This window comes from Gorilla gorilla, chromosome 5, assembly GCF_029281585.2.
Source record: "Gorilla gorilla gorilla isolate KB3781 chromosome 5, NHGRI_mGorGor1-v2.1_pri, whole genome shotgun sequence".
Taxonomy (NCBI): domain Eukaryota; kingdom Metazoa; phylum Chordata; class Mammalia; order Primates; family Hominidae; genus Gorilla; species Gorilla gorilla.
The window spans coordinates 89403025-89426575 of NC_073229.2; the positions used below are offsets into that span (position 1 = coordinate 89403025).

The following is a 23551-nucleotide window of genomic DNA, read 5'->3' on the forward strand; positions in this document are numbered from 1 at the left end:
TTTTATAATTCAGTGGAAAGAAAAAGACACAATAGAAAATACAGGCCTTGCTTATAATACGGGCCTGTGAAGCTTGTGTTGGGTTTAATTTGAAAAGTGAAAGAAACATAATAGTGTTTAACCCCACCTGGAGAAGTAGGCCATACCAATTTTATATTATATTCCAATAATAAGTATTATGTATATATGTGGTAAGACTATATAGTTTATACACAATATATATTTAATGATCATATAATGTACAACCAATATAGAGTTGATATATAAAATAATAGATGATTCATTGATCATGTTTGCAAATACACATATGTATTTAGCCATGCAAAAGGATTATGGCAAATTACATATTCTATTAGTAATGGCATTATGCAGAGTTAAATTCATTCTTTATTTTATGTAAAATTACTACTTAACTATATATTTACTGATATTTGGAAGATTGTTAAAGAAATGATATATATCTATTTTCTAAGACAGACACCTATATTTTAACAATGCTAGCACATTTATGCAATTTTATTTTTACTTAGAATATGTTTGAATGTGAAGCAATATGGCCAACTTTTTAGTAAGCTTATGAGAATTTTTGCGCTCAAATTTATTTTTGCCTTAAAAAAGCTAATCTGGATGGCTATACATTTATTCCAATGATATCACCATTTACATTTTTGGAATTTATCTTTAAATTGCTTCCAAAACCTTCAACATATTACTTTAAATACCAAGCAGGGAAAATATTTTTCATGTTACAATGAAAATCCAAATAACTTTTCGAATTGGGTCTGCTTAATAAAATGGAATATCCAACTGGACAAAACTTAAAAAATTTTGTTTTATAAGTGATAATGTAATTGTTTTTCTGTATGGCCACTGTTCTGATTTTATAAGGTAATGATAATAAGTTTGAAATTACTGTAAATAATTATATCAATGTAAGACCAATCATAAAAATGTCAAGTAATTAAATTTGAATGCTTAATTTCTGATATTTAACGTTAAAAGCTGCCTTATTACTACACTGAATCTTGTTCTCTATGACTGTACAGAGAATATAGTATGTTTGTGACTTCACTTTTTCTTAAATGTTATTAACGTCACGGCATCAAACTGACCTAGACAATACTGAAACCAAATTTTATTCTTAAACTAGAAAAAATTGTCACTCCATGTGCTTATGCAGCCAAACAAAAGGTTGAAATGCAGTACTAAGCTGTTTAGGCAAAATTATTTGGAGCTTATGGCTGCCTGTTTTTCCCTTCAGACCTTTGACATATACCATCATATTCCCAATGCTTCAGCCTGACCTTATTAGTCTTATTTGCATGAGCAAGGCTGTGTAGTCAGATTAAATTGCCCAAAGAAGCAATCCTATTATTCAAGTGAATGCATTTTTTTTACTTTGCCAAATAAGAAATGAGACAACAATACCAATCAATAGACACATTTGAGATATATCAAATAAATATATTAACAACATTATTTACTAGAAAATTTAATTTATCAGGAAAAAAAACTTGCCTTTAAATCCTGGGACACACTTGCAGAAGAAATATCCCTTTAAACGTATACTAGTTGTTCCATTTTTGCAGGACGCAGATTTGCAGTCTTCGGTATCTATCTCACAGATGTTCCTTTCATATGTTTGCAGACCGCTACAGTTACAATTGTGCGAAAGGGCCAGGCAAAGGCCATGCACTGATATACTCTGGTTCCCTAAGCAACAGTCAACATTGACAACACACAATCTGCCAATGTAACTAAGAGAACAGCTGCATCTGAAACACAGAAAAATGAAAAACCCAATTAGTCATATACTTTATTTTGATATATTTAAGTATTCAAATCACACATTTATTTAAAAACACAGAAATAAATATTTAATGAAGATAGTTGTGGGGTGCATTTAAAAAATATTTTCATAAAGTGTCCATTCTTGGCAAAATTACTTTTGATTACTGTGCAGAATTATGAGTGAAAATAACTTTGGTGCTGAATATATCTAGTCTCAAAAGCATATTCTGCCACTTAATCGCTATGTTAGCTGGGATAACATCATGAACTCTGCCTATGCTAATGTGTGTGTGTGTATGTGTGTGTATTCATATATTATTAGTTTGGTGCAAAAGTAATTGCGGTTTTTGTCATTGAAAGTAATGGAAAAAAATCACAATTACTTTTGCAACAGCTATATATATATATATACATATATATAAGATTATTCAAACTCAGTTTGTCACTCAATGCAATTATTTAAGATGTAGCTGTAAGGCAATGCCAGGTATTCTTATATTATTCTTTAAATCTATAATATTTTGAATTTTAAAATATCTGTACTCTTGAATACATGAACATAATTCATGCATTCATTATTTTAGTTTTTTAGATACATTTTTAATGAATTTGCAAATTTCGACGAGATTTTCCCATAGTAATTTCAATTTATCCAATATATTTTTCTAGCAGTTTTTTACATAGTTTTCTTGTAAGTGAAGACAATTGTGAAATAGTCTGCAATTTATGTAAATGTATTTTAAATATGTTTTAGGTTTAATGCTGAGAACTATGTTGGCTATCAACAAAAGTGGGGATATTTTTCTGGAGTTAGAGAGACAAAGATTTTTCACTTTTTTCTTCCTTTCAAATACAGATGTGCACAGAAACACACACACATCTGTTCAAGGCCTAATTTATTTGATCATTATACATTGAACAACTTTTCTTGGGTTCCTCTATATCTAGGCATAGTTATAAGTTATTAATATAAATTCTTAGATCATTTTAATATAATTATACATTATATAATATATCCATATATATTTCTTTGAATATTTTATATACATACATAATTGAAAAAGAAAGCAAAAGATGAAAAAAAATTAAAGTATCATGATTTTCAAGAATTCTTTACCAAGCATTCAAAGGACACTTAACATTAGCATATAAATATGTCAATGGGCTGAGAAAAGCAATGTCAAATCACTTTGCTTGTTATTATTAATAAAAATAAACCTACTGAACCTAAGTCATTACACTTATAACTGTATATGACGGTAAGTGTTTGGAGCCAGCAAAAATGTTAAAGGTGAATTAGTTCAAGCCTTTCTTCTTGTAGTTGTAAAGAACTTAGCCATTTAATGCAATTTGTCAAGGATCACTGAGATTATTAATGGTAGGAAGTGTAGTGGATGCTTCGATGTGTTCAAATCACTGGTCTTGGAGAGAAAACTTTGGTTTTAATTCTTTTCAAACATGTATTAAATAAATATATTTGTGCCTGTTTTCCTCATCTGCAAAATTCTCAGTTGCACATCTATTTCACAGAAGAGTATTGAATGCATTTTTTACTGGGCAAGTAACTGTTACCTACTATATCAAACACCCTTCCAACAAAGTTACCTGAAATAAAATCATAGAACACAGTTACTTCCCTTCAATACCTTTCCTCTTCTCCCTCCACATACAGAACAAGAAAAAAAAAAACCTAGGTAAATTCAAAACAACTGCCACATGGCAAAAAATTGTTGGCCTGTGCTAGGCCTTGTTTAACCATATCTTTGTAAATTGCTAATAGTGCTCTTTCACTTTTAACAGTGTTCTGATTGGGGTGGTAGATTACATGGGGCCCTATGTATAATGCCAAGATTATTACATAGTTCTGTGCCTCTACTATGCAAGCTTTAGTCATAATGCTGTTTGTTATTCCATGAAAATGAAAAGAAAATTTTAGAAAGTTCCTTCCTAAATGAACAGGATATCCTGTACAAGAATACGAAGGCATATCTTTATAATTCTTCCTGAGCTAATCTCTAGCTTATTAAATCTCAATAAAGGCATCAAGAGGTAGACTCTAAATTATATATGGGAAGCTTACGGCATTGAGAATATTTTTGAAAATTAAGAGTAATATGGAAGTACTAGCTCAGATACTATAACAAACAAAAACTGTACTAATTGAAAGAGAGTTTGCCAGTTAACTATTAGGATCTTGCTTAAGTCTCTAATCTGAGCTGTGTGGAGATAGTGACACCTTTTATTAAGAGGAAGATTTAATAGGAGAAAATTTGGGGTAGAAACTAGGAATCTGCATTTGGCCATAGCAAATTTGAAATGGTAATTGACCTATTTTTATATTTCATTATATTTCATGTATTTTTATATTGACCACTTGATGTTTGTTTTATTGAGCTTTAATGTCCTCAAGAGAATACTTTTTCTTGTGTACTCGTCTTTTTAAAATTTGACGAGTTGTGGTTAGAGCAACAACCTACTTGTTCCCAATTTTTGAATTTTTCAAATTTTATTTTTGACACAACTTAGGCACATTCCCTTATTGTTTAGCATTGCCATTTCTATATCAACCTACCTACAATACAAACCTACCTACACATACATATTTATATATATATATATTTAAATTCTCAAAAATGATTATATCTTAGTAATATATAATGCTCTCAAATTTTATCTTTCCATTTAATGATATGTCTGAGATACCAATCCAAATTAGCATATTTTGTTTTCAAAGGTTGCAAATATTCTATTATATGAATGTACCATAATATTTCACCCTCAGAAGGCACTGTAGTTACTATGTGTTTTAATTTGTTGTGTTAATATTTATACAGAAATGGAAGTCCTTGTACAAATACATCAGTGGATTCTATAAAGAGGATCCATAGGATAAATCCCTTGCAAAATTGGCCCTAATCAAAAGGAAATCAAGTGTTTAATTTTAATAGTTCTTATCAAAGCCCTCTCTATAAAGGTTGATGTTCAGAATGCTGGGCTTCAAAAAACACTGGAGAGTTCTGCATATCATAAAATGTTTTAGTATTTACCAGTCTGATTAGAAAATCTGTCCTATTTTGCTATGATTTTTATGTGTTTAATGCATGAATTGCACTTTTTTTGCAAAGTTACTGGTCATTTACCTTTTTGTTTTCCTAATAACAACCTATTTTTGGTAATTTTTCTACAATAAATAACATATTTTTAACACTAATTTTATAATTAGCACAAAAGAAAATAAGATATCAACACTTCCTTTTCCTTTGCACCACACCCTTCCCCTGACCCCCCCCAAAAAACAACTTGGCAATCTATTGCTTTCTAATGGCCATTGTTTGAAAGCTCATTGGGATGTTCTTAGGAAAGTGTCGCTTCTGATGCATTGGAAGTAGTCCAAAATTTCTGAAATGCCAGGCGTTTTGGTTTTAAATTTATTTCCAAGTTTTAATATTCTGGTTTATTTTAATTTATATTTTCATCAAATACTATGTAAATATTCCTATAATAATGCAAATATTTCTTATAGAATAACTATAGTGTCTTCTGAGGGTCAAATATTGCAGTGCGTTTCCATTTCTAACTCATCCTGCCACCTATATATAACTACTTTAAGATGTTTAACTATTTTTGTGTTTTCATTTATCTCAATATTTCCAAATAAAATATTTTACATTTATTACTTAATAAAAAAGCACATTTAAACATTATTCATTGATGTCATCCTATGGAAGAGAAGTATTTACATTTCTTACACTGCTCCTTACCCCAAAACACACACACACACGCACACACACACACAGACACACAGATAAACACACCAAGCCCTTATATCATTCTCCCAATATAAAATTAGGTTAATTTTGTAATAAATTAACATTCATTTTATATAATTATGTGTTTAGTGATATCATTTGTAGCTGAAAGAGGTCGTATGCATTTACTTTTACAGAACATGTTTGTTTTCCTGGCAGTTTTTAATCACTATATTTTTAGTTTTGTTTACTTATTCTAAGCACCCAGTCATCATTATTTCCCCATGTCCCTCAGTAGGCAAAATACATTGGATATTCTCTCAGCCTCAGTCTTTTTGTCCTTAGACATGCCTCTTCTGAATGGGTAGATCCACAGGCTCACTTCATAGTGTTTTCTGGGATGACTCTTCACCTTCATCCTGGGAAGCTTTACCACCTGTCTTCTGGTTTGGATCCTCAGTTTCCTAAATTCCTCATCTTTTCCTTACTTGACTTCCTATTTTAAGCGAAGTATATTATTTTTAGGTTAGACCTCTTAGAACTAAAAGTGTTCACATATTGTAGATCTGAAAACTATTTTTTTCTACCTTTTTCTTATTACTTTGAGGGCAGTAGTCTTAAGTTTTGGAGTTTTTTTCAAAAGTTTAACATGCATCTCTTCTTTGTATTTCCTCTGAATTTTCTCCCCACCTTCCAAATGACTTTGGTCTCTGGCTGTGAAGTTAGAGAATTTCTTAACTTACATGGTTATGCTTGGCTCTCCACTTATGTTGAAAAATAAATCACCAAAAAATATGGTTTGAAATTCCATGTATTCATTGTGAGTGGTTTTCTAGTGACTTTATTGCACTGGGATCAAAGAGACCTGGCTGATTTGTTTAAGAACTCTCTAATTCTCTCAGAGTCTGTATTCTTTTACCCACATCCACTCAGTGACAGTCAGGGGAAGTGGCCTGACCACCCACATTTTTAGAGCAGAATAGGGAAAAATACCTTGTTACCTTTGTTTTGGGAGTAGATTTTTACTTAATTTCTCCTCTGTAGTATTGCACCACATCCCTGGGCTCTGTGTATTGCTCAAGAATGGAACAGGCGGCCGGGCGCGGTGGCTCACGCCTGTAATCCCAGCACTTTGGGAGGCCGGGGCGGGCGAATCACGAGGTCAGGAGATCGAGACCATCCTGGCCAACACGGTGAAACCCCGACTCTACCAAAAACACAAAAAAACTTAGCCGGGCGTGGTGGCGGGCCCCTGTAGTCCCAGCTACTCCGGAGGCTGAGGCAGGAGAATGGCGTGAACCTGGGAGGCGGAGCTTGCAGTGAGCCGAGATCGCACCACTGCACTCCAGCCTGGGCGACAGAGCGAGACTCTGTCTCAAAAAAAAAAAAAAAGAATGGAACAGGCTGTTCGCACAGATAAAAGAGAGAATTCAGGAGCTTAACTGTGTGCTCATAAAGCTTTCAACCAATTCTTTGATTTTCAGCTTTACCATGGACCCACCCTCAGGAATGACTGATGAGTACAATGCCTGTCTTTCGAGTATTCGGCTTATTTAGTGGCTTCCCCTCTGCTACCAACTTAGTTTGGTGGTTCTAGTCTTTCCTGATCCTTTGCATTTTAAATAATTTTTGTTAGGATGTTAGACATTGTAAATATTTTATTGAAAGTCTAGATTTGGGGCTGGGCGTGGTAACTCATGCCTGTAATCCCAGCACTTTGGGAGGCCGAGGCGGGCAGATCACGAGGTCAGGAGATCGAGACCATCCTGGCTAACCCGGTGAAACCCCGTCTCTACCAAAGATGTAAGAAATTAGATCTTAGGCATCGCGTCATAGAGGAACTACATCTTCCAGAACCCTCGCGCCCTGCGTCGTGCTGGCACTTTTACCGGCCGGGCCTTAGAGCGCAGCCTGTAGCCGGGCGCCATCTTTGACGCTGGCAGTCTTGGTTTTCTACTAGTGCTGCTGCTGCTGGGAGGACGACGGACGGCAGCGGCCAAGCGAGAAGAAAGACGTGGCAGCAAGCGGGAGTCGGGGATAGTGTCATCGGTTCGGGTCCCACTACTTTGGAGCTTGTCTCAAACTCCACATACAGAAAGCCACCGACCTTATTCCGGTATCGTACACCCATTCCCCACCCTCATTACACTCCCACCCCTGGCCCTCAGCGTGGGAGTCAAGAGCAACAGGGACACTTCCGTACTCCTTGTAGGATTGGTGAAACCGTAATGAAGAACACCCCTAAACTCCCATAATCGGTGCGGATTCCTGTGGGGAAGGCCTATATTGTTGACATCTTCCAGGCCTTGGTTCTGGACCTTGAGAAGGAGGCTGTGGAACTAGAGATAGCGATGCTTTTTAGGATTTGGGGATATTCCCTGCCCAAAAAATTCCTGGAAAATTGACTAGTATTAAGTGTGAAGAAATCTTGAAGACCAGAAATTGGATCTTACTGAAAAACTAATGTTTTTCTGTTTTTCAGATTATATTGTTCAGCTATGGAAGATGGATTTTTTTTCATGATCCTTTGACTCTCAAGTTCATCTTTAAATGAACTCTTTTTTGTTGTTGTTGTTGTTTTGTTTTGTTTTTGAGGAGATAACTAACCCTAGCTGTCTCCAGTCTGACAAAGGTTATTGGAATGGACTTAATCTCCCAGTAGTTGGGAGATGTTTTAAAAACACATGCTGTGTTTGAATTGTGGCTGAGAGGTTTTCTTGGCAATGTGAGGAGGAAAATTTTTTCTGCCTCATTATTATTAATTCATGGATTGAGTGTTGGTTCGACCTACAGGCGTAATAGATTGGAACTCAGTGAAGACACAGACGTTCCTGTTGAGGGCAACCAGCTAATGATTACAGTTTAAAGACAATTTCTGTGATCAAGTTGTCATTTGGAAGATTAAACCCATTTCACGAGGACTTGGAGCCTGGTCCTTGCTTTGAGGAAGCAGTGGCTTGTTTCAAGAAGCCACTTCTGATCTAAGAATCTACCCAGCATGCCTAATCAAGGAGAAGACTGCTATTTTTTTTTCTATTCTACATGTACCAAAGGTGACAGCTGCCCATTCCGTCACTGTGAAGCTGCACTAGGAAATGAAACTGTTTGCACATTATGGCAAGAAGGGCGCTGTTTTCGACAGGTGTGCAGGTTTCGGCACATGGAGATTGATAAAAAACGCAGTGAAATTCCTTGTTATTGGGAAAATCAGCCAACAGGATGTCAAAAATTAAACTGCGCTTTCCGTCACAATAGAGGACGATATGTTGATGGCCTTTTCCTACCTCCGAGCAAAACTGTGTTGCCCACTGTGCCTGAGTCACCAGAAGAGGAAGTGAAGGCTAGCCAACTTTCAGTTCAGCAGAACAAATTGTCTGTCCAGTCCAATCCTTCCCCTCAGCTGCGGAGCGTTATGAAAGTAGAAAGTTCCGAAAATGTTCCTAGCCCCAACCATCCACCAGTTGTAATTAATGCTGCAGATGATGATGAAGATGATGATGATCAGTTTTCTGAGGAAGGTGATGAAACCAAAACACCTACCCTGCAACCAACTCCTGAAGTTCACGGTGGATTACGAGTGACTTCTGTCCGGAAACCTGCAGTCAATACAAAGCAAGGTGAATGTCTGCATTTTGGAATAAAATCTCTTGAGGAAATTAAGTCAAAGAAAATGAAGGAAAAATCTAAGAAGCAAGGTGAGGGTTCTTCAGGAGTTTCCAGTCTTTTACTCCACCCTGAGCCTGCTCCAGGTCCTGAAAAAGAAAATGTCAGGACTGTGGTGAGGACAGTAACTCTCTCCACCAAACAAGGAGAAGAACCCTTGGTTAGACTGGGTCTTACTGAGAGACTGGGGAAACGAAAATTTTCGGCAGGCGTTGACAGTGATCCTCCATTAAAGCGTAGCCTGGCACAGAGGCTAGGGAAGAAAGTTGAAGCTCCAGAAACTAACACTGACGAAACACCAAAGAAAGCTCAAGTTTCCAAGTCTCTTAAGGAGCGATTAGGCATGTCAGCTGATCCAAATAATGAGGACGCAACAGATAAAGTTAATAAAGTTGGTGAGATCCATGTGGAGACATTAGAAGAAATGCTTCTTGAAAGAGCCATTCAGAAACATGGGGAATCGCAAACTAAACTCAAGACAGAAGGACCTTCAAAAACTGATGATTCTACTTCAGGAGCAAGAAGCTCCTCCACTATCCGTATCAAAACCTTCTCTGAGGTCCTGGCTGAAGAAGAACATAGGCAGCAGGAAGCAGAGAGACAAAAAAGCAAAAAGGATACAACTTGCATGAAGCTAAAGACTGATAGTGAAATTAGAAAAACAGTAGTTTGGCCACCCATTGTTGCCAGCAAAGGACAATCAGAGGAGCCTGCAGGTAAAACAAAGTCCATGCAGGAGGTGCACATGAAGACGCCGGAAGAAATTAAACTGGAGAAGGCACCGAGGGTGCAGCAGAGCTCTGAGAGCAGCACCAGCTCCCCGTCTCAACATGAGGCCACTCCAGGGGCAAGGTTGCTGCTGCGAATCACCAACAGCACATGGAGGAAAGAAGGGAAGAAACTTCAGCGAGGAAATGAAGTTGATTTTCAGAGCAGTATTAGAATAGAAGCTACAGAGGCTTCAGTTGAGGCCACAGGATTTGACGTCACTAAAACTCAAGTCAAGAGATGTGAGATCATGAGAGAGATGCGCATGCAGAAACAGCAGGAGAGGGAAGAATCAGTCTTGACACCTCTTCAGGGAGATGTAGCCTCTTGCAGTACCCAAGTTGCAGAGAAACCAGTGCTCACTGCTGTGCCAGGAATCACATGGCACCTGACCAAGCAGCTTCCCACAAAGTCATCCCAGAAGGTGGAGGTAGAAACCTCAGGGATTGGAAACTCATTATTGAATGTGAAATGGGCAGCACAGACCTTGGAAAAAACGGGTGAAGCTCAACCCAAAGTGAATGTGAAGCAATCTGTGGTTAAAGTTGTGTCATCCCCCAAATTGGCCCCAAAACGTAAGGCAGTGGAGATGCACCCTGCTGTCACTGCCACTGTGAAGCCACTGAGCTCCAGCAGCGTCCTACAGGAACCCCCAGCCAAAAAGGCAGCTGTGGATGCTGTTGTCCTGCTTGTCTCTGAGGACAGATCAGTCACTGTGCCTGAAGCAGAAAATCCTAGAGACAGTCTTTTTCTTTATTTTTTTTTATTTTTTATTTTTTCTTTCTTTTTTTTTTTAATATACTGTAAGTTTTAGGGTACATGTGCACATTGTGCAGGTTAGTTACATATGTATACATGTGCCATGCTGGTGCGCTGCACCCAGTAACTCGTCATCTAGCATTAGGTATATCTCCCAATGCTATCCCTCCCCCCTCCCCCCACCCCACCACAGTCCCCAGAGTGTGATATTCCCCTTCCTGTGTCCATGTGATCTCATTGTTCAATTCCCACCTATGAGTGAGAATATGCGGTGTTTGGTTAGAGACAGTCTTGTGCTGCCTCCAACCCAGTCCTCTTCAGATTCCTCACCCCCGGAGGTGTCTGGCCCTTCCTCATCCCAAATGAGCATGAAAACTCGCCGACTCAGCTCTGCCTCAACAGGAAAGCCCCCACTCTCTGTGGAGGATGATTTTGAGAAACTAACGTGGGAGATTTCAGGAGGCAAATTGGAAGCTGAGGTTGACCTGGATCCTGGGAAAGATGAAGATGACCTTCCACTTGAGCTATGAGAAATGATTGATAGCTGAAGGTGGTAGTGAGGACACTTTAAAAAAAAATCGCCAAAAAACTGGACTTAGTTTCATCTATTGTAACATTTACCTGAGATGATCATTTCTTTAGTCTAGAATTTGCCCCAAATCAGAAGTATACCTCTGAATTATCTGTATGTGTCCTGGATTCCTTGGGGTCAGATTTTTAAAGTTACTTTATAACCATTTTGTCCATTTGATGCCATTGTTTATCATCTTTTGAGAAAAAAGTTCTGTCATACCCTTCTCTCCACAAAAAAGAGACTGAGAGGGAGATCAAGTGAAAGGGTGCAAGCAAACTTAGTGACTCCTTGAGGTGTTTGTCAGTTTTGGCTTTTTTCTCCTTTGTTGTATTCTTTACGTATTGTCTTGATGTACTTAATATTACCTGAGTTTGAAATGGATGAAGACAGCTGCTACCATTAAGGACCAAATTTTATGCTACCACTAAACAAAAATACCCACTCAGTCTGTGTTAAATTGTATGTCTTTTTAAAGGTATTTAGAGATTCAAGTAAGCTTTAAAGAGGGCTGAGCAGCTCAGGAAGCCTGTAATGTGGGCATAACTCTTTGGACCTGATCTTGATGCTTCTGCTGCTCTGTTGGCCTCTGAAGAGCAATATCTAATTTATTATTACTGTCATTTTTTAAAAGGCTTTAAAGTGCCTCAGGGGTCCCCTGAAACTAATTTTCTATTTCTGGGATTCCCTGGATTCATTATATGAGATGGTGACATGATTAGAGGAATTCTTTTTTAGTATGAAAATTGTCCCTTTTCTTCTTCAGTACTTGCCTCCTTGCTGGCACTGAATTAACACAGGGACAAAATTTGGTTAATTTTTTATTTCTAATTCTCCCAACAAACCCCTGTTGCCCAGTATTTATGTGGTGGCCTTTAACCACCTGAGGGAAAAAATGAGCTTATTCAAGCTGCCAATATTTATCTATGGGCTGTAGCAGTACACTGAATTGTACTGTGCCAGGGATATTGAGATGCTCTGGGGGTGTATTGTATACCTGCCAGTTTTCTTCATTTCTGAATTGAGTTTTCTTTTCTTGATGTCGGTTTCCTTCATATCACCTCAAGGTTTAGATTTGTGAAGGAATAAGCATGATGGAAATAATAGTCTTGAAAGGAGATATGTTGTATATAATCAGAAGGAAGAGGAAGGAAGGACTTACCCATTTTGATATTTTGCTGTAGGTGGCCAGTTTTGTTTCTCATAGGGAAATCTGACCCACCTGTCATGTTGGCTCCTGAGGAACTGCTGTCGTAAGCGGCTCATCAAGAGTTGAACTTCACGTAGCCTTGTTGGGAATATGGAAAAGGAAGAAAGCCACAGGACTGCCCATTCAGTCTTGTTAAGATTGGGATGATTCTGCACAAGCAAAAATGACTTGAAATTTATGTATCGACACACCTCTACCAATCCATCTTCAGCTGACTGAATGTTGTATGATAGCCCTTCTCCAAAGCAGGGGTAGAATGTTCAGGTTTCACCATGGACTTTCTACTTATTTCGCTTTTGGAATCAGCTTACAGATTCCAGGTCCCTTTTGTATATATTCTTTATTCTTTTGCTTTTTTAAAAAAATAAACTTGTTAGTCAATGTTTCATGTTCCGCATTATTTGAACCATTTGCCCTTACAGAAAGAGAAATACTTGTTTGTGTTTTAAACAAAACTGATGTAGGAAAAAAAAAAAAGAAAGAAAGAAATTAGCCAGGTGTGGTGGTGGGTGCCTGTAGTCCCAGCTACTTGGGAGGCTGAGGCAGGAGAATGGCGTGAACCTGGGAGGCGGAGGTTGCAGTGAGCTGAGATCGTGCCACTGCACTCCAGCCTGGGCAGCAGAACAAGAGTCTGTCTCAGAAAAAAAAAAAAAAAAAAAGAAAGTCTAGATTTTGTGGTCTTCCTCTGGAAAGCCGAATTTTGTTTTGCCAGGGAGTTAAGTTACTTACCATTCAACCTGATCCTTTTTAAGCGTATTTTTAAGTTTGGGAGTATGCGTCTAGAGTAAGTTTTTCTTCAGGGCTAATTTAATTATCCTTTTGAAGCACGCCTCTTCAGGAGGCTCGAGGAAATATTCAGGGTGGTCAGCAATGCCTCCATTCTGGCTGGCTGCAACTCAACCCCCAGCTCACAAATCCCAGTAGCTGCTTTTGCCTGGCCTCATAGAGTTTCATTTCATGCATATGTAGCCTAATATTCAATGAAGGACTCAGGATAGCTGCCTGTATAGATTTCTGGAGTTCTTTCTCTCTGTGCCTCACATTTCAGCTCTTTTAGCTCCTTTAACTCTGATCTCTGTCTATTAAATTCACTAAGTTGGATCTGCCTTGTCATGGTTCCTCCTCTCTTACTGCAGTCTTGGAAGTGCCTACATCCAGAAAGCCATGTTGGTTATAGGGCTTACCTCATTTCTTTTCCTGTTCTGAAGACTCACACTTCTGTGCTGTGTCTGTTTTCTAACATCTGAAAACAGCTGTCTCATGTATTTTGTCCAATTTCCTAGCTGTTTACAGCAGAGAGACAGATTTGGTACCAGTTATTCTATCACATTGAGAAGTGACAGTCCCTAAACTTGCTCTAAACATGTTTAGATTTAATGTGAACAACTAATGTTTCCATTTTCAGTTTCTCTTAGCAGTTTTCAGGAGCTTCAATCCGTAAATTCTCAAATACATCCATAAATCACTTGGAATATCTTAATGCATTGTATGAAAGCTAATTCCTCCTCTGTACCCATCATCACCACTGTTCCTTTAAATTGTGGGATATGTTTTTCTGAGACTGTGGCTTTAGCGTGTACGAGAAAAATTCAGTTGTTATCCCCTCATTTTGGGGAGTAAAAATCATAAGAACGAGGAGCATTATAGTATCCAATCTTGTCCAACAAAAACCTAGGTAACTTTGGAAGTTTTCTTCTCTCTCCCCCACTCTCCCACTTCTATGTGTGTATAAGTGTGTTTATTGAATAAAGAGCCTTTTATTTTTATTTATTTATTTATTTGAGATGATGTCTCACTGTCATCCAGGCTGGAGTGCAGTGGTGTGATCTCAGCTCACCGCAGCCTCCACCTCCCGGGTTCAAGCGATTCTTCTGCCTCAGCCTCCCTAGCAGTTGGGACAGACTACAGGCACATCCCACCACATCCAGCTAATTTTTTGTATTTTTATTAGAGACAGGGTTTCACTTGTTGGCCAGGCTGGTCTTGAACTCCTGACCTCAGGTGATCCACCTGCCTTGGCCTCCCAAAGTGCTAGAATTACAGGCGTGAGCCACTGCCTCAGGCTGAATAAAGAGCCTTTTAGATAATGTCTTGCCTGACAAGTTTAAAACAACTTTCTTACCAGATATGCCATAATAAAAATCTCCAAGAAATTTTCCTTAGGCTACATCTCAATGGGCCATTTAATACTATATCAATAAACTTTATTACATAATAAGATCTTGGTGTTTATCAGAAAGGGATTTGAGCCAGGGTGTTTTAAGTTGATTAGTATCTTGAGTGAGAAAGATCTCTGTTTTCATTAGCCTTCTCAGAAAAAAATTCCCCCTATTTATCAGGAATGCAAATGTTTCAGATTGAAGTGGGTACCCAGACATAGCTCAACATTGCACAAACAGGTGCCAAGGGGAATCTGTTTCCTTTTCTGTCTAACTCCAACTCCTTTGAATTTTTTTGACAGGTACTTAGAAAAACTGAGATTGACAAAGTGATACAGTTTGAGTTATATGTTGCCATAGAAAGAGGCAAGTTGGCAAATATTTTGGTAAATCATTTCAAGATAGCTTTGAGGAGGTCCTCAAAGCTTAGTATTATACATAGAGCAAGAGGATTATAAGAAGTATGAAGAGAAAATTTCTTCTGATTTTCTAAGGAAGATATTGTTTAAGATCCAAGACTAGAAAACCAGTTGAATAATGTAATAGTAGTGCTTGGGCGAATCAAACCTTTTGGTGTGTTAAGTTTAAATTCTCAGGAGGATCGGGAAATCCATGGAACCAGATGGCTCCTAATTGTTTACAAGGAGGAAAAAGTCATGCAGAGGTTGAGAATTGCATGGTATTAAAACCTATAGGGTTAAAAAAATTAGAAAAAAACTAGTGTGGAGTTTGGAGTATTTCAACTGGTAATCAAATACAGAATGTTATGAGATAGCTGATGAGATATTCTTTCGTCAGATTTCCTCAAATAAATAAAGGCTGTTGATGGTTCCATCAAGACGGTTTTGCGTGTAGGGAAATAATTAGCCTGTGTTTTATTTCCGTTAACATATGTTCGTAATTGCACCCATACACTTCCTTAGAAGGGGAAAGTTTGCAGGCCTCTGAAATGACATTTGTACTTCCATAGCAGAATTCAAAACCAACACTATAGAAAGCATCTATAGCTGCCTTAAAGAAAAAAATTGGTGAATCAGCCAAGGGTGATGGGAAACATGGGGCCTGATAGACTTGTCATATCTTGTTACAAATGTTCTCAAAAAAGCATTATTCATGTGCCTCTGGTTCCTATGACTAGATATCAGATATCACCAAGTCTCTGTCACTGAGGAGCTTATAGCTTAAAAGGGGGACTTTTAAATAAGTAAACACACTAGTAGACATTAATCAGCTCACCAACCCCAAAATATTGGAGCATTAGGAAGAACTGAATTCGAATCTTCGCTCTGGTACTTAAAGTGTGATTATGGGAATGTGTTTTAATTTTGATGAACATCAGTTCCCATCTCAGTTAATAGCAACCAAGCTTCCCGGTAAAAATTCTATGGTTATCCTTTATGTATCTTTCCCCTTGCCTCTTACTGCCAATTTAGCAGCACGTCCAATTGATCCTACTTTCAAACAGACGTGACTACTTCTTTCCCTTTCACAGTGACATCCAAGGCCCCAACATCTATTGCCTAGACAATTGGCCTCCAGTCTACTTCTACTTTTGTCTTCCTCCCCTTGATCCCTGTTCAATTTTTCTTGGTTGAATAGCCATATTGATCCTTTCAGGATGCATTGGATCACAATACTATCTTGCTCTAACCCCTTCAGGTCCCTCCCATTGCACTGGACTATACAAACTCTTGGCTGGGCGTGGTGGCTCATGCCTGTAATCCCAGCACTTTGAGAGGCCAAGGTAGACAGATCACTTGAGGTCAGGAGTTCGAGACCAGGCCGGCCAACATGGTGAAACCTCATCTCTACTAAAAATACAAAAATTAGTCAGGCAAGGTGGCATGTGCCTGTAATCCCAGGTACTCGGGAGGCTGAGGCAGGAGAATTGCTTGAACCCAGGAGGCAGAGGTTGCAGTGAGCCGAGATCATGACACTGCACTCCAGCCTGGGTGATGGAGTGAGACTCTGTCTAAATCTATCTATCTATCTATCTATCTATCTATCTATCTATCTATCTATAGATATACATATATGTGGGATTAGTGGTGACCAGCTTCCAAGATGACCCTCAATGATCCTGCCTGCCTCCGAGTACCCACACTCTTGTGAAGTTCCCTCCCTCACACACTATGCCAGGGTTAGTCTGTTTGACTAACCCTGGTTAGTCAAAAACAAAAACAAGGAAATAAAAAAACCCAAACTCTTCAGTATGTCCTTCAAGGCTCCATGTGACCTTGCCGTGTCTACCTCTTCTGCCTCATCTGAACCTTAGCTCTTTCCACACCCTTCTCATTCTGCTACAGTCATCTAGTTCTTACTGTTCTATGAGCAGCTCATTTGCTAAGCTCATTTCTTCTCCAAGGAGTGGCTCCATTTCTCGAGCGATTCCCATTTCCACTGGCTGGTTTATCATTATCATATAAGCTCCATGTCTAACTCAAGTGTTACCACTTCAAATGGGTTTTCACCATCCTAGCTAAAATAGCAGACACTGTCTCTCTTGCTCTGTTTTATATCTTCATGGCAATATTGCCAACTGAAATTTTATTATTATTATTTTAAAATATTATGTATTTCTTACTAGAAGGTTAGTTCTGTAATGACCAACTTTTCCTGTCGTGTTCACTATTGTTTTCCAAGCGCATAATCGATACCCATTAAATATCTGTCAAATGAATACATAATTTTTAATGGGGATGATAAATAAAATATTATTTTTTGAGGAGGGAATAAAAGAACATACGTATATCTATAAATACTACGCCTGATCTTAGCCAAAAGGCCGAGAAGCGATACATATATCTATAAATACTTAAAAAGTATGAAGTACTACAATATTAATATTCATAGATATATAACTAAAAGGGTTGGATGGTAAACAAAGTACTTGGACATGTTTCTGGTAAGTTTCTCTACGAGCTGGGACATAAGTTTTACATTTAATCCTATTTTCTATGTTAAAGGAGGATAAGTGAGTTTTACCCATCGAACAAATAGACCCATTACTCATATTTCACAATTAGCTGCTTTATGCATATTTGACCAATGTTGCACTTTAAGCAATTACAGATAACACTTAGTCCTGGACTTACAGATGGTTTGACTTACGGATGGGGAACGCAGTAGAATATTGTGTTCCCAATAATGCTGCCTATTTACAAAAGCAGCGTTTCCATCCTTTTCATTAGTTAAAAGTGAATAGTTTTTACTAATTAAATTAATATTTAATATTTAATTTGTGTCAATTAAATATGCACAAATTCTGCACAACCCTCAGCCCCCTTTTGCAGATTCTGATATGACAGTTGAGTATTATTATATGAGTAATGATAACTGTCAGGGCCAATGTTGGAAGCAACCATGTGACCTACTAATACAATATTTATCCTCTGTCCCTTTGATTTTCTGTTTAGTAGGCTCTCCAAATTGTCACTCATTATGTATCCCAAAGCAGAAATCAGTGTAGGTAGCATTACTAAACTTAGCAAATAAAAATATGGGATGCCAAGTTAAATGTGAATTTCAGAAAAATGAGTGCTTTTCTGGTATAAGTATGTCCTATGCATAAGTATGTAGGGGTACAGTTTTGCTAAAAATTATTTATTGTATATTTGAAATTTATATTTAGCTGGATATCATGTATTTTATCTGGTAAACATATATATAGGATATAGCCAGTGACATAATTCCTGATGCCATCACTGGTCCTTTGGCTCAGACCACAGTATTTCTAATATCAGCGGAGCACAGCTAGATTGTTCAACTGTTGCATCTGTTAAGGTGGTTAGAAGATGGTATTTCATGGAACAAGAATATTTACTATGCCTTCCTTTATCTAAGTGCCTTTAATAGGTTTCCTTTTATTTGAACAACTTTGAGTGAGAAATAGACATAAAGGAGAGTTTTCCTACGATGCCTGACTAACTCTGAATACTTCCTGGCACTTGTAAGATAAACTTGGTCATGATAAATTAAGTGATCAGTTATTGCTCCCAAGGTTTCTGTCATCTGGGTTTAGGGTCAGAGGTGGATTTTCTGTGAAGTTAGGAAAACTATAGCTTTAGGGCCGTCACTCGCATAGGTCACTTCCATGGCCCCGTGCCTAATTTTGTATTCTTTTTCTTAAATAAAAAGAAAAGAGACCCCGCAAACTCTATAAGTGCCATGAAAACCTGCATTCTATCCCCTCATCCCCCACCCATGTCTAGGGATAAACAGTCTAGCATGCTAGCTCTAGATAATTGCTGCTTTGGATAATTTCCAGATAAAATGCCCAAATTGACAAGACAAATGTTTTACATGTAAACAAGTTGCACTTACTTATCTTAGGCCCCCAACAACCTGATTCATTTCAGCTATTGGCTTTTTCTTTTCTCTATGGTCACAGTCATCACAGTATGCTCTCAGGAACATGGGGGCAGAGCTTCAACGTTAAACAGGTCTTTCTGTTTTCCTTTCCACTGGGAGATACCTAGTTCAATGTTCCTGTAACCAGTTGTAATATATGCCAATCTCAAAGTTCAATTCCGGCTCTTTAGGAGGGAGCTTTCATCTGAAGACCTGGGATCTTCAGATTATCACTGCGTTGTCACTTCCCCTAATTTAACAGCTGCTTGTTTTGCCTTACTCCAGTCCTCAACCCCCAGATGAGGTAGTAGAGATTCCCTACTGTTTCGTGGAACACCAGCAACATGGACACAAAGGCAAACTCCAGCTTTCCTCACACCTCTTAAAGAGCATCTTGAACCCTACAAGTCTAGATGGCCCTGGCCTATTCCCTGGGGGATATTTTTTCCCCATAGGTAGGGCTGGTGAGATATTATGTTGGAGTCACCCGGGGCCTATTCTTGTACCTCTTCTGTCTTTCTTTGGGTACTTTCATTCACTTGGTAATCCCATCTTTTGTCATGGCTCTAAAAACCATCCAAATGTTGACAGCTCCCTAGTTTATATCTGGGAAATTATAGGAGGGTTTAGAGTAAAGAAGTGACCCGATACATGCGTGATTAACACATGCTTAAAGGATCAGCCCCGAATTCTCCCTTGACTCAAAACTTATTCAACTGTCTATCTGGGTGTCCTTTAGGCATCTCAGACATACTGTGATCACAGCTGAGCTCCTGATCTTGCCTCCAAATATGGTCTTTCTGCAGTTTTCCGTATCTCGATAAACGACAACTTCATCTTCCCAGTGTTTCAGGCCAAAAATCTTGGAGTCATTTCTGACTCCTCTGTTATTCTCACGTTAGCTGTTCAAACTATCTAAATAACAGTCTACCTACTAAATACCCTTTGTCTCTACCTTCAGAATATATCCAGAATCTGATCCCTTCTCAGTATCTTCACAGCAAACACCTGGCCCAGGCCACCTCATCTCCTACATGGCCTTGTAATTGCCTCCTAACTGGTCTCCCTGCTTCTGTTTTCAGCCAACTTTAGTCTGTACTCAATGTAGCAGTCAAAGCAGTCTTTTCAATACATAAGTCAGAGCATGTTAGTTATCCTCTGCTCAAAAGCCTCCAAGAGCTTCCCACATTAGTAGGAATAAAAGCCCAAGTCCTATAATGGCCTGCAAGGTGGTATCTGATGAGACCCTCTGCAATGACTATTGTCCTTGTCTTCTAAAATTGTATCCACCGCCCACTCCCCTCCAGCCTTGCTGACCTTGCTGTTTTTCACAGAAGCCAAACATTTCCCCACTTAGTGCCTTTCCATTGGCTGTTCCATCTGCCTGGATTGCTCTTCCTTCAGGTGTGTCTATCTGTGTGTGTGTGTGTATGTGCGTGTGTGTGTATACATGCTTACATGCTTCCTTACCTCCTTCAAGTACTTTCTCAAATGTTACCTTCTCAATGATCACCCCATTTAAAATCAAAACCCCCCCTCCACAATTGTTAATCCTTGTTTTGATTTTTCTCCATAGCATTCATTACTTCTAAGATAGGTTTTTAAAAATTTTTTATTCTGTCTCTTCCAATTAAATATAAGCTCCATGAAATCGGGTTTTTATCTCTTTTCGTTCCTGCTCTATCATTCCTAGCACTCAGAATAGTGCCTGTCACAAGAAATGGAGGGCACTCAACATATATCCATTGAATGCATAAAACAGGATAAGAAAGTCTTAAACATTTGCTTAATGTGTCTTCATCAATCCCTAAAGGTTCAAAAGCACTCAACCCTCTTTCTCTTCTTTGGACTTCCCCTTATGGTGTGTGTGTGTGTGTGTGTGTGTGTGTGTGTGTTTTCCAGCTAAAACCTAATATCCTTGAGTTACACCATTAAGAGAGTTGCAGCTAGCTCTTCAGAAATCTTGTATCTACTGAACTCCAAGAACATCATTTATTCAGTACCCAAGGATGGGACATAGCCAATGATGATGATGGGAACATTTTCAGGAACTGTGCTCACTCACATAGATTTTTGTTCATGGAATAAGTTTCTGAAGGTCTGTTTATCAGGGTAAAACTTCAGTCCTGTATCAACTAACAATCCCATACAGAAGGGTCACTGTTTATATTTCTCCAAAGCCTGGTCAAAAGTAACTTTGACTAATTTGATTAAATTGATTGATAACTCAAAGTAAATCATATCACCAAAACACTTCTCATTCCAATGCTTGATAGTTATGGAATTTGCTGAGACCACCCACTGAATACCCGTTCAGATGAATGGAATCTCACAGAGCACACATAATCATCTCTGACTTTTGTAGCCATAGGGATACATTAATACCTGTGCCTCATACTTAACTGAAAATCACCAGTTGTCTGCTGAGTAGTTTACTGCATGTCAAATCTGAGGTCCAGTGTAATAGACTGTTTTACTACTTCTATTCAGAATTTTCTAATTCATAGACATTCTAATTTTATTTGTCTTTTTCTCTCAAATACCATGATAGGGTGAAAGTTTGAGCTTTTGTATCTTAATGTTTATTGAACATTAAGATACATAGAGAATACTCTACTATACATAAATGCATACCACTCAACGAATTGTCCTTGGATGAACATTGCTGTAAAACTATTCAAGTTAAAAAATAATATTTCCAGTATCCAGAAGTCTTCTGATGTCTCCTCCCCATCACTACTCCCTTCTTCCTCCCCAATGTAACTGTTACGCTCATTCTAACACTGGAGTTCAGTTGTGTCTCTTTTCCAACTTTCTATAAATGAAATCATCTGTATAAATCTTGCATCTGGCTTCTTTTGCTCCATATTATGTTTGTGAAATTCATCTATATTATTGAATGTAATAACTGTGGTTCATTCAGTATTACTGCTTCATAGTATTCCACTTTAGGAATTTATCACAATATATTGTTTCTAGTTTTTCATTTTTATAAATCATGTTGCTCTGGGCATTCTTGGAAATATTTTTGGTTACCATGATCCCCTTTCTGTTGAATATACACTTTGGAGTGCAATATCTGTGTCATAGGTATGTACATGTTCAACTTTAGTAGATAATGTAAGCAGTTTTCCTAAATCATTGTCCCAATTTAACTCCCACCAGCAATATAAGAGACATCCTATTGCTACATATCCATGTCAGCAGTAAGGATTATCCCTCTTCTTTATTTTAGTTATGCTCCTTGGTAAATAGTAGTAGTATCTCATTGAGGTTTTAATTTGCATTTCTCTGACTACAAATAAGATTGAAAATATGCAGATATCCTTTTCCTGAAGTGTCCACTCAAGTATTTCCTTCTTTTTTCTATTGCATTATTTATCTAGTTATAGTTAATTTGTAAAAGTTTAAAAATTATTTATCTGGATGCAAGTCTTTTGTTAGTTATGTGTGTGGCAAATATCTTTCCTCACTCTGCGGCTTGTTTTTATAGTCTCTAAATGGTGTTTGTGTTGAAAAGAAGTTTTTAATTTTAACATCCAATGTATCCATCTTTTCCTATGAACAGTCATTTTTGGTCCCAATTTATCAAATCCTTACCTATCCTAAAGTCTTGAAGGTATTATCTGCGTTATAGTCTTAGATTATCTTCTAATTGATTTATTATTTTCTCTTTCACACTTTTCACAGTTAAATCCACAATCACCCAGAATGGATTTTCATGTGTGGTGGGTGGTAAGGGTCATTTCTTTTTTAAATCGTCAACTTTTTAAAAAAATTATTTTTATACTTTAAGTTCTGGGACATATGTGTAGAACATACACGTTTGTTACATAGGTATACAAGTGCCACGGTGGTTTGCTGCACCCATCAACCCATCATCTACATTAGGTATTTCTCCTAATGCTATCCCTCCCCTAGCCCCTCTCCCCCTGGCAGGCCCCAGTGTGTGATGTTCCCCTCCTTGTGTCATGTGTTCTCATTGTTCAACTCCCACTTATGAGTGAGAACGTGCAGTGTTTGGTTTTCTGTTCCTGTATTAGTTTGCTAAGAATGATGGTTTCCAGCTTCAACCACATCCCTGCAAAGGACACGAACTCATCCTTTGTTGTGGCTGCGTAGTATTCCATGTTGCATATGTGCCACATTTTCTTTATCCAGTCTATCACCGATGGGCACTTGGGTTGGTTCCAAGTCTTTGCTATTGTGAACAGTGCTGCAATAAACATACATGTGCATGTGTCTTGAATTGACCCAGCATCATTTGTTGAAAAGACTATATTCTGTGTGGATTTCAATTTGAAAATTTTATATAATAAATATTGTATCTATATGTATAACTATGATTTCTCTTTATGTTTGTAAGGCTTAGCAATTAGGATATGCTATCAATTTATCATTTTAAGGCTGATTTTGTCTTTTTTTAAATGTCAAAGTATTTATTTTACCTCAATTGTTGGAAGAACTCATTGGTTGGAGCAGCTAAACCTAGATCTTTGTGGAGAGATAATGGAAAAATCTGTAATCGGTG

The 23551-nt window shown here is 37.9% G+C and overlaps 1 protein-coding gene across 1 annotated transcript; it reads left to right on the top strand.

Annotated features, from left to right (window-relative positions):
- The first annotated feature begins 8085 nt into the window (after positions 1 to 8085).
- Positions 8086 to 12896, top strand: LOC101123746 (zinc finger CCCH domain-containing protein 11C). Its single transcript, XM_055390578.2, has one exon. It carries the CDS (start codon positions 8539 to 8541, stop codon positions 10783 to 10785), a length of 2247 nt encoding a protein of 748 aa, XP_055246553.1. The 5' UTR covers positions 8086 to 8538; the 3' UTR covers positions 10786 to 12896.
- The last annotated feature ends 10655 nt before the right edge of the window (positions 12897 to 23551 follow it).